The 13,780-nt window shown below is 41.1% G+C and overlaps 1 protein-coding gene across 1 annotated transcript; it reads right to left on the bottom strand.

Annotated features, from left to right (window-relative positions):
• Positions 1–8,061: 8,061 nt before the first annotated feature.
• On the bottom strand, positions 8,062–9,675 carry LOC129834403 (dispanin subfamily A member 2b-like). Its single transcript, XM_055899355.1, has 2 exons — positions 9,212–9,675; positions 8,062–8,900 (listed from the first exon to the last, which is right to left on the bottom strand). Exons 1-2 carry the CDS (start codon positions 9,437–9,439, stop codon positions 8,748–8,750), a joined length of 381 nt encoding a protein of 126 aa, XP_055755330.1. The 5' UTR covers positions 9,440–9,675; the 3' UTR covers positions 8,062–8,747.
• Positions 9,676–13,780: the final 4,105 nt, after the last annotated feature.

Raw genomic sequence — 13,780 nt, 5'->3', positions numbered from 1 at the left:
TCTAGAACTGTTTGTTTCTAACTGAAACTTGTCTTATTGAAGCTTCTCCCCCGAACTATAGTTTTTGTCATTCTTTGAGACAAGGAAAAAAGATGGAGGGACAGTCATTTTTTTTTCGAATGCTCTAAATGGCAGGGACATCTCTGTCGGTCACCTCAGTTCCTTTAAACATCATGCTGTATTGTTAAAATGTCAAACCATCTGTGCTTGTTGAAACCCTCTAGACCATGAAAACCATGTCCCACTTGCTTAGCTGATTTCTCCGAATTTCTGTTCATCATTCATACAAATTATAACAAAACTGTGATCTCAGGTGATTTTAATTTACATATACAGTGCCTTCAGAAAGTATTCACACCCCTTGACTTTTTCCACATTTTGTTGTGTTACAGCCTGAATTTAAAATGGATTAAATTAGATTGTTTTTGTCACTGGCCTACACACAATACCCCATAATGCCAAAGTGGATTTTTTTTCTTTTTCTTTTACAAATTAATAAAAAATGGAAAGCTGAAATGTCTTGAATCAATAAGTATTCAACCCATTTGTTATGGCAAGCCTAAATAAATTCAGGACTAACAATTTGCTTCACAAGTCACATAAGTTGCTTGGACTCACTCTGTGTGCAATAATAGTGTTTAACATGATTTTTGAATGACTACCTCATATCTGTACCCCACGCATACATTTATCTGTAAGGTTCCTCAGTCGAGTAGTTAATACATTTTTTTTTTAAATACACTACAAAGATAGACATCCTTCCTAACTCAGTTGCTAGAGGGGAAGGAAACCGCTTAGGGATTTCACCAGGAGTTTTAAAACGGTTACAGAGTTTAATGGCTGTGATAGAACTGAGGATGGATCAACAACATTGTAGTTACTCCACAATACTAACCTAATTGACAGAGTGAAAAGACGGAAACCTGTACAGAATACAAATATTCCAAAACATGCATCATGTTTGCAAAGAGGCTCTAAAGTAATACTGCAAAAGATTTGGCTTCAAAAATTACTTTTGGTCCTGAATACAAAGTGCTATGTTTGGGGCAAATCCAAAACAACACATTACTGAGTACCACTCTCCATATTTTCAAGCATGGTAGTGGCTGCATCATGTTATGGGTATTCTTGTAATCGTTAAGGACTGGAATGTTTTTCGGGATAAAAATAAACAGAATGGAGCTAAGCACAGGCAAAATCCTACAGGAGAACTGGGCTCAGAATGCTTTCTAACAGACACTGGGAGAGGAATTCATCTTTCAGCAGGACAACCTAAAACACAAGGCCAAGTCTATACTGGAGTTGCTTAACAGGAAGACAGTGAATGTTCCTCAGTGACCAAGTTAGTTTTGCCTCAAATCTGCTTGAAAATCTATGGCAAGACTTGAAAATGGTTGTCTACCAATGATCAACAACCAATTTGACAGAGATCAGAGAATTTTTAAAATAATAATGGGCAAATATTGTACAATCCAGGTGTGCAAAGCGTATAGAGACTTACCCAAAAAAGACTCCCGTAATCGCTGCCAAAGGTGATTCTAATATGTATTGACTCAGGGGTGTGAATATTTATGTAAATCAGGTATTTTATTTTCAGTAAATTTGCAATAATGTCTAAAAACATGTTTTCCCTTTGTCATTATGGGGTATTGTGTGTAGATGGGTGAGATAAAAAATATATTTAATCATATTGAATTCGGGCAGTAGCACAACAAAATGTGGAATAAGTCAAGGGGTATGAATACTTTCTAAAGGCACTGTAAGATAATCAAACCAATACTGTGAAATTGTTGAGTCTATTGAATGCAATGGCCCCACAACCGTGGCCATACTTTGGACCTAGTGAGTACACACAGACTCAACATTGAAATATCCTCTATTGTTGATGTAGCTTTGTCTGACCATTATTGTGTATTTTCACTGCATTGACTCCCACAATGCAATATGTTAGAGTATTGTTAAAAGCGTTGTCTGACCTCTGAAGTAGCTAAGAATTTAAGAGGTTATATAAATGATATGCCACTGCCTATTCTACCCTCTTGTGATAATCTAGTAAATTACTTTCATACCAAGTTAAATGTAACCATTGATGCTGTTGCACCAATCAAATAAAAAAAGGTCATCCCTACACAGAAACCTCCTTGGAGAAATGAGGAAATAAATCAACTCGAGAAACTTTAGAAAGGCTGAATGGGTATGGAGGAAGTCGAAATGACAGGTCCACTTTGATATTTTAATAGAACACATTGCTAATTACAATAAGGCAATTTGAAATACTAGAGGAGCTCATTTCTGCATATTGATATCGGACAATCAGAGTAATAGAGGGCACTTTTCTCAACTATTGAGAGCCCTATTAATCCTGTCCCCTCTACCCCTTATGATCTGCGTTCCGCTTCTAAATGTGAAGAGTTTGCAGGGTACGTCAGAGATAAGATATCGTCAATGAGGTTGGGTAGTAGCTTAGGTGGACACCGTGACAGGCACTTAAAACTGCCTTAGTGAATCCACTTCTTAAGAGCAGCACACTAGATCCGTCAACCCCCAGCAATTATAGACCAATTTCTATGCTCCCTTTTCTAAGCAGCATTTTTAAACAGCTCAATGACTTCCTCAGTAATAATTCCAGAAAAATTCCAGTCGTGTTTTTGCACCCGCCAGAGCAGAGATGGCACTTGTCGATGTAGTGGACGACTTTAGGATTAACACAGATGCTAAAAAGCTCTCTGTCCTTGTACTCCTGAATACTGTAGATCATGCTATCCTCTTGCAGTGGAGGCTCGTCAGAGGAGGAAGGGGAGGACCATCCTCCTCAGTGAATTTCATTTAAAAAAATGGTAAAACACTGAAAAAATTATACTTTTTAATAAAAATACTAAATATATTCACGTCACCAAATAATTCATTAAAACAGTTTTGCAATAGCCTCACCAGAACTCTGTAGGTTATTACCATGGTGTAGCCAGAGGACAGCTAGATTCCGTCCCCCTCTTGTTACATTGACTTCAATACAAACCTAGGAGGCTCTTGGTTCTCGCCCCCTTCCATAGACTTCCATAGTAATTATGACAACTTCCGGAGGACTTCCTTCAACCTATCAGAGCTCTTGCAGCATGAACTGCATAAGCTACAGTAGCATAAGCTACAGCTAGCTAGCACTGCAGTGCATAAAATGTGGTGAGTGGTTGACTCAAAGAGAAAGACAATAGTTGAACAGTTTTCAACAAATAATTTTGAGAGAAAGAGTGTCCTTTTTTTTCACACTTACTTTCACTTACATAGCTAGCAAATGCAGCTGGCTAGTTTAGTTACTCAAACACCCGGCTCAAACAGAGGGATGCTATGTTAACTAGGTGGCTATGACTATCCAACACAACACTGGAACTCTTTCAAGTCAAGGTAAGCTTTTGGTTTCATTAATTTATTGCCACCGGGGACTGCTGGTGTAACTGCTTACTGACTATACACTGTAACGTTACTGCATGATTGTTAGCTGGATTACTAACACATTAGTTATATTATCTAAGTTGACTGGGACATTCTTTAGCTAATATGGGGACAACGATGTAGGCTTTGTGTGGTGGTTATGACATGGTTTGGATTGGAAAGGTGTTTTCGCCTGGTCACATACAGCTGCTGTGTTGTTCATTGAAGTCCACAAATGAAGGGAAAAGGTGAGAGAAGGAGAGTGTATAGAGGCTACAATGAATATAACGTGGCTGTTATGATCAGGGGTGTATTTATCCGCTGATTCTGTTGAAAAACGTTTATTCAACGGACGCAAACAAAACGGGGATACAAATACTTGAATTTGTCCAATAGATACTATCATTTGCAACTGTTGGACTAATAATTACACCCTAGATAAACTAGATGCAGGAAAGAGTGTGCAAGGCAGTATTGAATGTGTCACTCTCTGTCCATGTGCCACTGTCTGTCATCTCAAATTTCTCTCTCGACCTGTGTTCACGTATATTGTAAACTTTCATTAATAGGCTAGGTTGAAGCAACCTCATGATGGGTATAGGGAACATTTTAGTATCATGTAGTAGCCTAAACCTATCGATGTTATATTGAACTGGGTGAAAGGAATATGAATGACAGTCATCCAACATGCTGTAATCGAAATAAGGCCATCATGCCCATGAAAAAAAAATGGCCTCTCTCATCATAAACTGCACTGATCGCCACTGTCCTCTTGGACAGACTACAGAATTGGGTTGGCCTCTCAGGCTCAGTACTGAGCTGGTTTAAGACATAACTGACTGACAGAGAATATTTTATTGCCCTGGGTGACCATGCCTCAGGAAAAATAGAGATCTCATGTGGTGTCCCTCAAGGATCGATTTTGGGCCTAATACTGTTTAGTTTAACATGTTACCCATTGGCAGCATTATTAGGAAGCATGGTGTTCATTTTCACAGCTACGCTGATTATACACGGCTATACATGGAGTGTACAAAACATTAGGAACACCTTCCTAATATTGAGTTGCACCCATATAGGGTAGGGCTGAGAGGATTGTCAGCATTTCAGTGTCTGAGGCAGCAAAGCCAAACATAGCAACCATTTCCAACCAGGACGAATCAAACACCAAGAGTAGGGTCGTGTTCATTAGGGAAATGTTTTAAAACGTTCTGCAACGCAAAATGAAAATGAGCATTTCTTATTGGACAAGTCTAGGTTTGTTATCTTAGTTTTTGTGCCGAATGAACATGACTCAGGATAACGTTGCAGCCAGCTGTGGAATGCCGAGAAGCTTCTGAAACAGCTTTGGGGGATTGCTGAGTGTTTTTTTACCATAATTGACTAATTCTGTCATTTAAAGTATTAAAACATGTTTTGGGGTGTCCATTACGGGTTTAATAAAAAGGCACTGGAGTATTTAGTGCCTAATCCCTTTTGGTGCATAAAGGACATTTTAGTTTGGAAGTCATGTGATGTCAATACAAAAAGTATGTACGTGAATTTACACTGAGTGTACAAAGCATTAGGAACACCTTCCTAATATTGAGTTGCACCCCCTTTTGCCCTCAGAACAGCCTGAATTCGTCAGGGTATGGACTCTACAAGGTGTCGAAAGCATTCCACAGGGATAATGGCCCATGTTGACTCTAATGCTTCCCAGTTGTGTCAAGTTAGCTGGATGTCCTTGGTGGACTATTCTTGATACACATAGGAAACTGTGGAGCGTGAAAAACCTAGCAGTGTTGCAGACCACCATAGTCCCTGTGCCCAAGAACACTAAGGTAACCTGTCTAAATAACTACCGACCCGTAGCACTCACGTCTGTAGCCATGAAATACATTGAAAGGCTGATCATGGCTCACATCAACACCATTATCCCAGAAACCCTAGACCCACTCCAATTTGCATACTGCACCAACAGATCCACAGATGATGCAATGTCTATTGCACTCCACACTGCCCTTTCCCACCTGGACAAAAGGAACACCTATGTGAGAATGGTATTCATTGACTACAGCTCAGCGTTCAACACCATAGTGCCCTCAAAGCTCATCACTAAGCTAAGGACCCTGGGACTAAACACCTACCTCTGAAACTGGATCCTGGACTTCCTGAGGGCAGAAATGAAATTTGGAGGGCAGAAATGATTACATATTAAAGCATTGGACCTCTCACTAAAGGCTTCAGGCTCACCCCCATGTTGAAGAATGGCATTTTTCCCTTCATTTAGATGACAAGCTATCACTTTTGGTTATTTGATAATGAAATCAACTCCAAAATATTGCTATTTGTAAAACAAGCCTTCGAAAACTGGTTGCAATTTCAGTTTAATCCACCAGAAAATACACATAAAATATTATGGTTCAACTCAAATATACTAATAGATTTTTTTTAAATTAATGCAAAAAATGACACATGCAGTTAACAAAAATATATGGAAATGTCTGCTCTATCCAAAATGACAAAATGATTGCAGCATTACTGCAAACAAGGAAGAGGCAAGTGGAAAGGGGAGAAAGTAAGGAACTTATTTGTCGGCCCAGCGTTGAAGGCCAAAATTGGCAAAATAAAATTGTGATAAACAAAACAGTATGCCAGTTTCATTTAAGGACCAAAGAATTTACAGCTGTGCCATACAGGTTGCAAAATATTTGGGAGGAGATTTTCAATGTACCGATTCCATGGCACATGGTTTATGAACTGATACACAAAATGAGGCCAGATTCAAAATGTAGAGATTTTCCATTTAAATTATTATACACATTTCTTGCAACCAGTAGAATGTTATATATATGAGGGATACAACCATCCCAGCTCTGCACATTTTGCTGCGAAGAGACAGAATCATTAGATCACTTGTTGTGGTACTTCCCATATGAAGCTTGTTTTTGGTCGCAGGTTCAGGAATGGCTGAAAAACATTTACATTTACTCCATTTACTTGGCGCTAACTTTGCAAATAGCACTGCTGGGTGATTTGAAAAGTAATTCAATCGATCAATAATATAAGGATACTCTTAGCAAAATATGTTATCTTTAATTTCCAATCTGTATAACCTATGAGAATATAAAGGTTCAGAACTTTTGTGAAACATCACAGCACACTGGAAAATATATGGCAGCTATAAATCTTCAGAGATAGATGGGAGGGTTTGAGGTTAGCTGAAGGCTGGGATTAAAAACAAACAAAAGATAACTAATGTAAAATATCCTGTGTCCGTAAAATGTATATACTGTAGTATGTATAAGCTTCAAGTAGAAGCCTAAGTATTGTTGTCAATTAGTTTAATCCAATTAGGGGAGGTTTGAAAGGGTTAGGAAAATAATATATATTTACAAAAAAAGATATACTTGGGATTGTAAATGATGCAGATAATTACACTGATAGATTGTGGCTTCTATCTGCAATATTAAAGCTGATATACCCCCTAAGAAAACTATTATATACAGTACCAGTCAAAAGTTTGGACACACCTATTCATTCAAGTGTTTTTCTTTATTTGTACTATTTTCTACATTGTAGAATAATAGTGAAGACATAAACTATGAAATAACAGATATAGAATCATGTAGTAACCAAAAAAGTGTTAAATTTAGCCACCCAAAGTAGTCACCCTTTGCCTTGATGACAGCTTTGCACACTCTTGGCATAAGAACATGTTGCCATAGTCTCCTACGTCTTTTAGTGTCATGCCCTGATCTGTTTCACCTGTCCTTGTCTCCACCCCCCTCCAGGTGTCACCCATCTTCCCCTGGGTACTTATACCTGTGTTTGTCTATCTGTATGAGTTTGTTTTGTTCCTCAAACCTACCAGCGTGTACCCCCTTTCTCCTGCCTTGTCTATTTTCCTGGTTTTGACCTTTCTTCCTGCCCTGACCCAGCCTGCCGTCCTGTACCTTTGCCCTCTACTCTGGATTACCGATCTCTGCCTGCCCTGACCTTGAGCCTGCCTGCCGTCCTGTACCTTTGCCTTCCCGTGTTCGAATGAATAAACTTTTGTTACTTCGACACTGTCTGCACCTGGGTCTTACCGTCAAACGTGATATTTAGACCAGAAAGGGCCCAGAACTCTGCAGGCTTTTGAGCTTTGCAAGGAGCCTGAAAATGACCCAACTCCCACTTGATTTATTTTTAGCTTTGTCCCAATCATCTGATCAGGATCATCACTCTACTGATTTGTTTTCCTTAAAGAACTATACTGACAAGATGAAATCTGTCTGAATCCCTATACAAATGCATCCTTGTTTACAAGCCCTGCTGCCTCCTTCCTCCCCATCTTGAAGTAAACAATCTCTGTGTGTAAATGGATAAAGTCTTCAGCTATTGCTTTCACCAATCCAACTCTGTCAGATTAGGCAGGGAGAAAGATAGAAGGAATGATAAATGTAAGTATTTTAACAGGGCCATGAATTGAATAGTGTTTTTTTTTACCCATCAAACCTACACAACATATTTCTCCAGAGGGAAAATAATGATAGTAAGCGATTCAAGAATACTGTGACACAGCCAGCCAGGGATTCCTGGTGACATAGCTTGTCTCCAGAAACCAGGCCTGGACTTTAACTGCTGGAAATTCCACATTTACAACACCTGTTTACAATTTTTATCAGAGTAATAAGTAAAAAAAAATACATAATACAGTTCATTCTTGGGGTTGTTTTTAACCTTTATTTAACTAGGCAAGTGAGTTTAGAACAAATTCTTATTTTCAATGACGGCCTAGGAACAGTGGGTTAACTGCCTTGTTCAGGGGCAGAACGACTGATTTTTACCTTGTCAGCTCAGGGATTCGATCTAGCAACCTTTCGGTTACAAGTCCAACGCTCTAACCACTAGAATACCTGCCACCCATGTTCATGGCCCTCAGATTAAGTAAACAGTTTAATTGCAGACAGAGCCAAGTTCTGTTATGCCAAATAGATACATAGCCATTTGCATTTTTTTCTTGTTAAGTGACTGTATATCTATATATTATGAGTCTCACAGAAACAGTTAACATCCATTAACAGCTATAAAAACTCAAATGTAATGCATTTACAATTTAAAAAAAATTATTGATAAAAAATAACATTTGAATGGAACTTCAGCAGAATCATCTTGTATCCTTAAAACAAAAAACTAAAGTCCAAATAAGCTCTGGTACACAGGGCTGAAGGAACTTCTGTGGTGTGTGTTTAAGAGATGAGCCGAAATGTATCAGGACACAATCCTAGAGAGGTGTGTAACATCTGGCTAGGCTCCAAATGAACACGTTTTACAAAAGCAAAGATTGGAACTACTCAGTGTGCAATTTGGTAGACGATACCATAGGTGATGAGGCAGGAGAGCAGCCCGGCGATTAACAGGGTCAGGGTCACAACATTATAGCTGCGTGCAGTCTTCCCGTGTTGTCTTGCTCCCTCCAAGTCTCCAACCATCTTCCTATCCCTGGACTGGAAAACAAAATGTAGAATAATTTATATTATATAATCATTCATATGTTGCTGATTGTGTTTATGTAGCTATGCATATTAGTTAGCAACATGCATACAACACAACATTTTTATAACAGTGTGATGACAAGAAAACATTTTTTTTTTTTTTTTTTTATTGTTACACTGTCCTCCTTCCATTGTTCAAGGTTGGTCGCCTATATAATAACTTGCTCAACTTCAAAATCCAGACAATACAAGCCCCACAACAGACAATGTTATATGAAGTACTATAAAACAATGTTATATGAAGTACTATAATTCCAACTCACCTTTATGGAGAAATACACCGCTAACATTCCGAGACAGCATGGGTTGCCGTACACGAGGCTGCAAATTGACCAGATAATGTGATCCCTGGGCTGAGGCACAACGGGCTGGGGCAGTCCCAAGACGGCGGTATGTTCGAACTTGGACGCTCTATGAGGGTCTTCACGACGCATATACTCATTTCCTTTCAATGGGACAAACTCTGGTTGAAACGATGGTGGTTGAGCCATGGCAAGCGAGTAGAACTTATTTAGCTTAGTATTAAACAATACACAAAGCTTCTCGGGCAAACGAAAAAGAGAGAGCCGAAGATACGTTTCGTTTGTGAGGAAAGGTGTAGGTAAAAAAAGCCTATATAGCAGGAGGAGTGGCGAAGGTTGCAGGCATAAGCACTGTTTCCAGTAAATTTGCAAATGTTGATTTCCAGAGCCTCTCTTGCTCAATAGGGGAGGGTTGTCTAATTTTTTTTTTTGCTTTCGGGAGTTTAAACCAGTCAAACCATAACCTAAACGGATCAAATTGAAATGAAACGTAAAAATCCATTTAGGTTATGGTTTGACTGGTTTGACTGGTTTAAACTCCCAAAAGTAAAAAAAAAAGTTAGACAACCCTCCCCTATTGAGCAAGAGAGGCTCTGGAAATCCACATTTGCAAATTCACTGGAAACAGTGCTTATGCCTGCAACCTTATATACAGTATATCACAAAAGTGAGTACACCCCTCACATTTTTGTAAATATTTGAGTATATCTTTTCATGTGACAACACTGAAGAAATGACACTTTGCTACAATGTAAAGTAGTGAGTGTACAGCTTGTATAACAGTGTAAATTTGCTGTCCCCTCAAAATAACTCAAACAGCCATTAATGTCTAAACCGCTGGCAACAAAAGTGAGTACACCCCTAAGTGAAAATGTCCAAATTGGGCCCAAGTGTCAATATTTTGTGTGGCCACCATCATTTTCCAACACTGCCTTAACCCTCTTGGGCATGGAGTTCACCAGAGCTTCACAGGTTGCCACTGGAGTCCTCTTCCACTCCTTCATGACGACATCACGGAGCTGGTGGATGTTAGAGACCTTGCACTCCTCCACTTTCCGTTTGAGGATGCCCCACAGATGCTCAATAGGGTTTAGGTCTGGAGACATGCTTGGCCAGTCCATCACCTTTACCCTCAGCTTCTTTAGCAAGGCAGTGGTCGTCTTGGGGTCGTTATCATGTTGGAATACTGCCCTGCGGCCCAGTCTCCGAAGGGAGGGGATCATGCTCTGCTTCAGTATGTCACAGTACATGTTGGCATTCATGGTTCCCTCAATGAACTGTAGCTCCCCAGTGCCGGCAGCACTCATGCAGCCCCAGACCATGACACTCCCACCCCCATGCTTGACTGTAGGCAAGACACACTTGTCTTTATACTCCTCACCTGGTTGCCGCCACACACGCTTGACACCATCTGAACCAAATAAGTTTATCTTGGTCTCATCAGACCACAGGACACGGTTCCAGTAATCCATGTCCTTCGTCTGCTTGTCTTCAGCAAACTGTTTGCGTGCTTTCTTGTGCATCATTTTTAGAAGAGGCTTTCTTCTGGGACGACAGCCATGCAGACCAATTTGATGCGGTGTACGGCGTATGGTCTGAGCACTGACAGGCTGACCGCCCACCCCTCAACCTCTGCAGCAATGCTGGCAGCACTCATACGTCTATTTCACAAAGACAACCTCTGGATATGACGCTGACCACGTGCACTCAACTTCCTTGGTCGACCATGGCGAGGCCTGTTCTGAGTGGAACCTGTCCAGTTAAACCGCTGTATGGTCTTGGCCACCGTGCTGCAGCTCAGTTTCAGGGTCTTGGTAATCTTCTTATAGCCCAGGCCATCTTTATGTAGAGCAACAATTATTTTTTTCAGATCCTCAGAGAGTTCTTTGCCATGAGGTGCCATGTTGAACTTCCAGTGACCAGTCAGTATGAGGGAGTGTGAGAGCGATGACACCAAATTTAACACACCTGCTCCCCATTCACACCTGAGACCTTGTAACATTAACGAGTCACATGACACCGGGAAGGGAAAATGGCTAATTGGACCCAATTTGGACATTTTCACTTAGGGGTGTACTCACTTTTGTTGCCAGCGGTTTAGACATTAATGGCTGTGTGTTGAGTTATTTTGAGGGCACAGCAAATTTACACTGTTATACAAGCTGTACACTCACTACTTTACATTGTAGCAAAGTGTCATTTCTTCAGTGTTGTCACATGAAAAGATATACTCAAATATTTACAAAAATGTGAGGGGTGTACTCACTTTTGTGATATACTGTGTATATATATATATATATATATATATATATATATACAGTGGGGAGAACAAGTATTTGATACACTGCCGATTTTGCAGGTTTTCCTACTTACAAAGCATGTAGAGGTCTGTAATTTTTATCATAGGTACACTTCAACTGTGAGAGACAGAATCAAAAATCCAGAAAATCACATTGTATGATTTTTAAGTAATTAATTTGCATTTTATTGCATGACATTAGTATTTGATACATCAGAAAAGCAGAACTTAATATTTGGTACAGAAACCTTTGTTTGCAATTACAGAGATCAGACGTTTCCTGTAGTTCTTGACCAGGTTTGCACACACTGCAGCAGGGATTTTGGCCCACTCCTCCATACAGACCTTCTCCAGATCCTTCAGGTTTCGGGGCTGTCGCTGGGCAATACGGACTTTCAGCTCCCTCCAGATATTTTCTATTGGGTTCAGGTCTGGAAACTGGCTAGGCCACTCCAGGACCTTGAGATGCTTCTTACGGAGCCACTCCTTAGTTGCCCTGGCTGTGTTTCGGGTCGTTGTCATGCTGGAAGACCCAGCCACGACCCATCTTCAATGCTCTTACTGAGGGAAGGAGGCTGTCGGCCAAGATCTCGTGATACATGGCCCCGTCCATCCTCCCCTCAATACGGTGCAGTCGTCCTGTCCCCTTTGCAGAAAAGCATCCCCAAAGAATGATGTTTCCACCTCCATGCTTCACGGTTGGGATGGTGTTCTTGGGGTTGTACTCATCCTTCTTCTTCCTCCAAACACGGCGAGTGGAGTTTAGACCAAAAAGCTCTATTTTTGTCTCATCAGACCGCATGACCTTCTCCCATTCCTCCTCTGGATCATCCAGATGGTCATTGGCAAACTTCAGACGGGCCTGGACATGCGCTGGCTTGAGCAGGGGGACCTTGCGGGCGCTGCAGGATTTGATGATTGAGTTGGAGGCGTGCATTGCCACGCAGACATGGGTGAACAGGGAGTACAGCAGGGGGCTGATTACGCACCCTTGTGTGGCCACAGTGTTGAGGATCAGCAAAGTGGAAATGTTGTTTCCTACCTTCACCACCTGGGGGCGGCCCGTCAGGAAGTCCAGGACCCAATTGCACAGGATGGGGTTGAGACCCAGGGCCCCAAGCTTAATGAAGAGCTTTTAGGGTACTATGGTGTTGAATGCTGAGCTGTAGTCAATGAACAGCATTCTTACATAGGTATTCCTCTTGTCCAGATGGGATAGAGCGGTGTGCAGTGTCATGGCGATTGCATCATCTGTGGACCTATTGGGGCAGTATGCAAATTGAAGTGGGTCTAGGGTGGAAGGTAAGGTGGACGTGATATGATCCTTGACTAATCTCTCAAAGCACTTCATGATGACAAAAGGGAGTGCTACAGGTCGATAGTAATTTAGTTCAGTTACCTTTGCCTTCTTGGGTACAGGAACAATGGTGGCCATCTTGAAGCATGTGGGGACAGCAGACCAGGATAGGGAGAGATTGAATTTGTCCTTAAACACACCAGCCAGCTGGTCTGCGCATGCTCTGAGGACGCGGCTAGGGATGCCGTCTGGTCCGGCAGCCTTGCGAGGGTTAACACGTTTAAATGTCTTACTCACATCAGCTACGGAGAAGGAGAGGGAGAGCCCGCAGTCCTTGGTAGTGGACCGCGTCGGTGGCACTGCACTGTATTATCCTCAAAGCGGGCAAAGAAGGTGTTTAGTTTGGGTGGTGTGCACGCCTCCAAAGTCTGACCAGAAGGCCGCTCCGTCTACCTTTTCTGTGGCGACGTTGCTTTGGGTCGGCCTCTGGAATCAGATCAAATGCCCTGGGTGGTGGTGGATCCGCTTTGGGAAAGTTGTATTCCTGGTCGTAATGTTGGTAAGTTGACGCCGCTCTGATATCCAATAGTTCTTCCCGGGTGTATGTAATAACACTTAAGATTATCTGGGCTAACAATGTAAGAAATAATACATAAAATAACAAAATACTGCAGAGTTTCCTAAGGACTACATGTCCTGGAAGAGCCAGAGCTGGAATGCTTTTTGCTCCAGTATATGAAGGGACAATGATGTCCAGATCCACATACTTATTCTTGATACAGAAAGTGGCAAGTCTTTTTCTAAGAAAGAAGCCCTGCGCATTTAACAATAGATCAAAATGTAATCTAAAACACCCTTCCTGACAGCACATCAAACATGAGACTCGTAAAATGTTGGGGTTAGTGAAAAATATGTTGTTAGTTAGTTACCTTTT

Source organism: Salvelinus fontinalis, chromosome 3 (assembly GCF_029448725.1).
Source record: "Salvelinus fontinalis isolate EN_2023a chromosome 3, ASM2944872v1, whole genome shotgun sequence".
Taxonomy (NCBI): Eukaryota; Metazoa; Chordata; class Actinopteri; order Salmoniformes; family Salmonidae; genus Salvelinus; species Salvelinus fontinalis.
Note: the sequence above shows the minus strand (reverse complement) of the source record. Positions and strands in the feature narration are given on the sequence as shown.

What these genes read in the sequence shown, in the direction of transcription:
- LOC129834403 (XM_055899355.1), bottom strand. Translation starts at nt 9,439, where the DNA reads ATGGCTCAACCACCATCGTTTCAACCAGAGTTTGTCCCATTGAAAGGA. An exon ending in CGGTGTATTTCTCCATAAAG is followed by an intron (nt 8,901 to 9,211) that starts GTGAGTTGGAAT and finishes TTTGTTTTCCAG; the next exon opens with TCCAGGGATAGGAAGATGGT.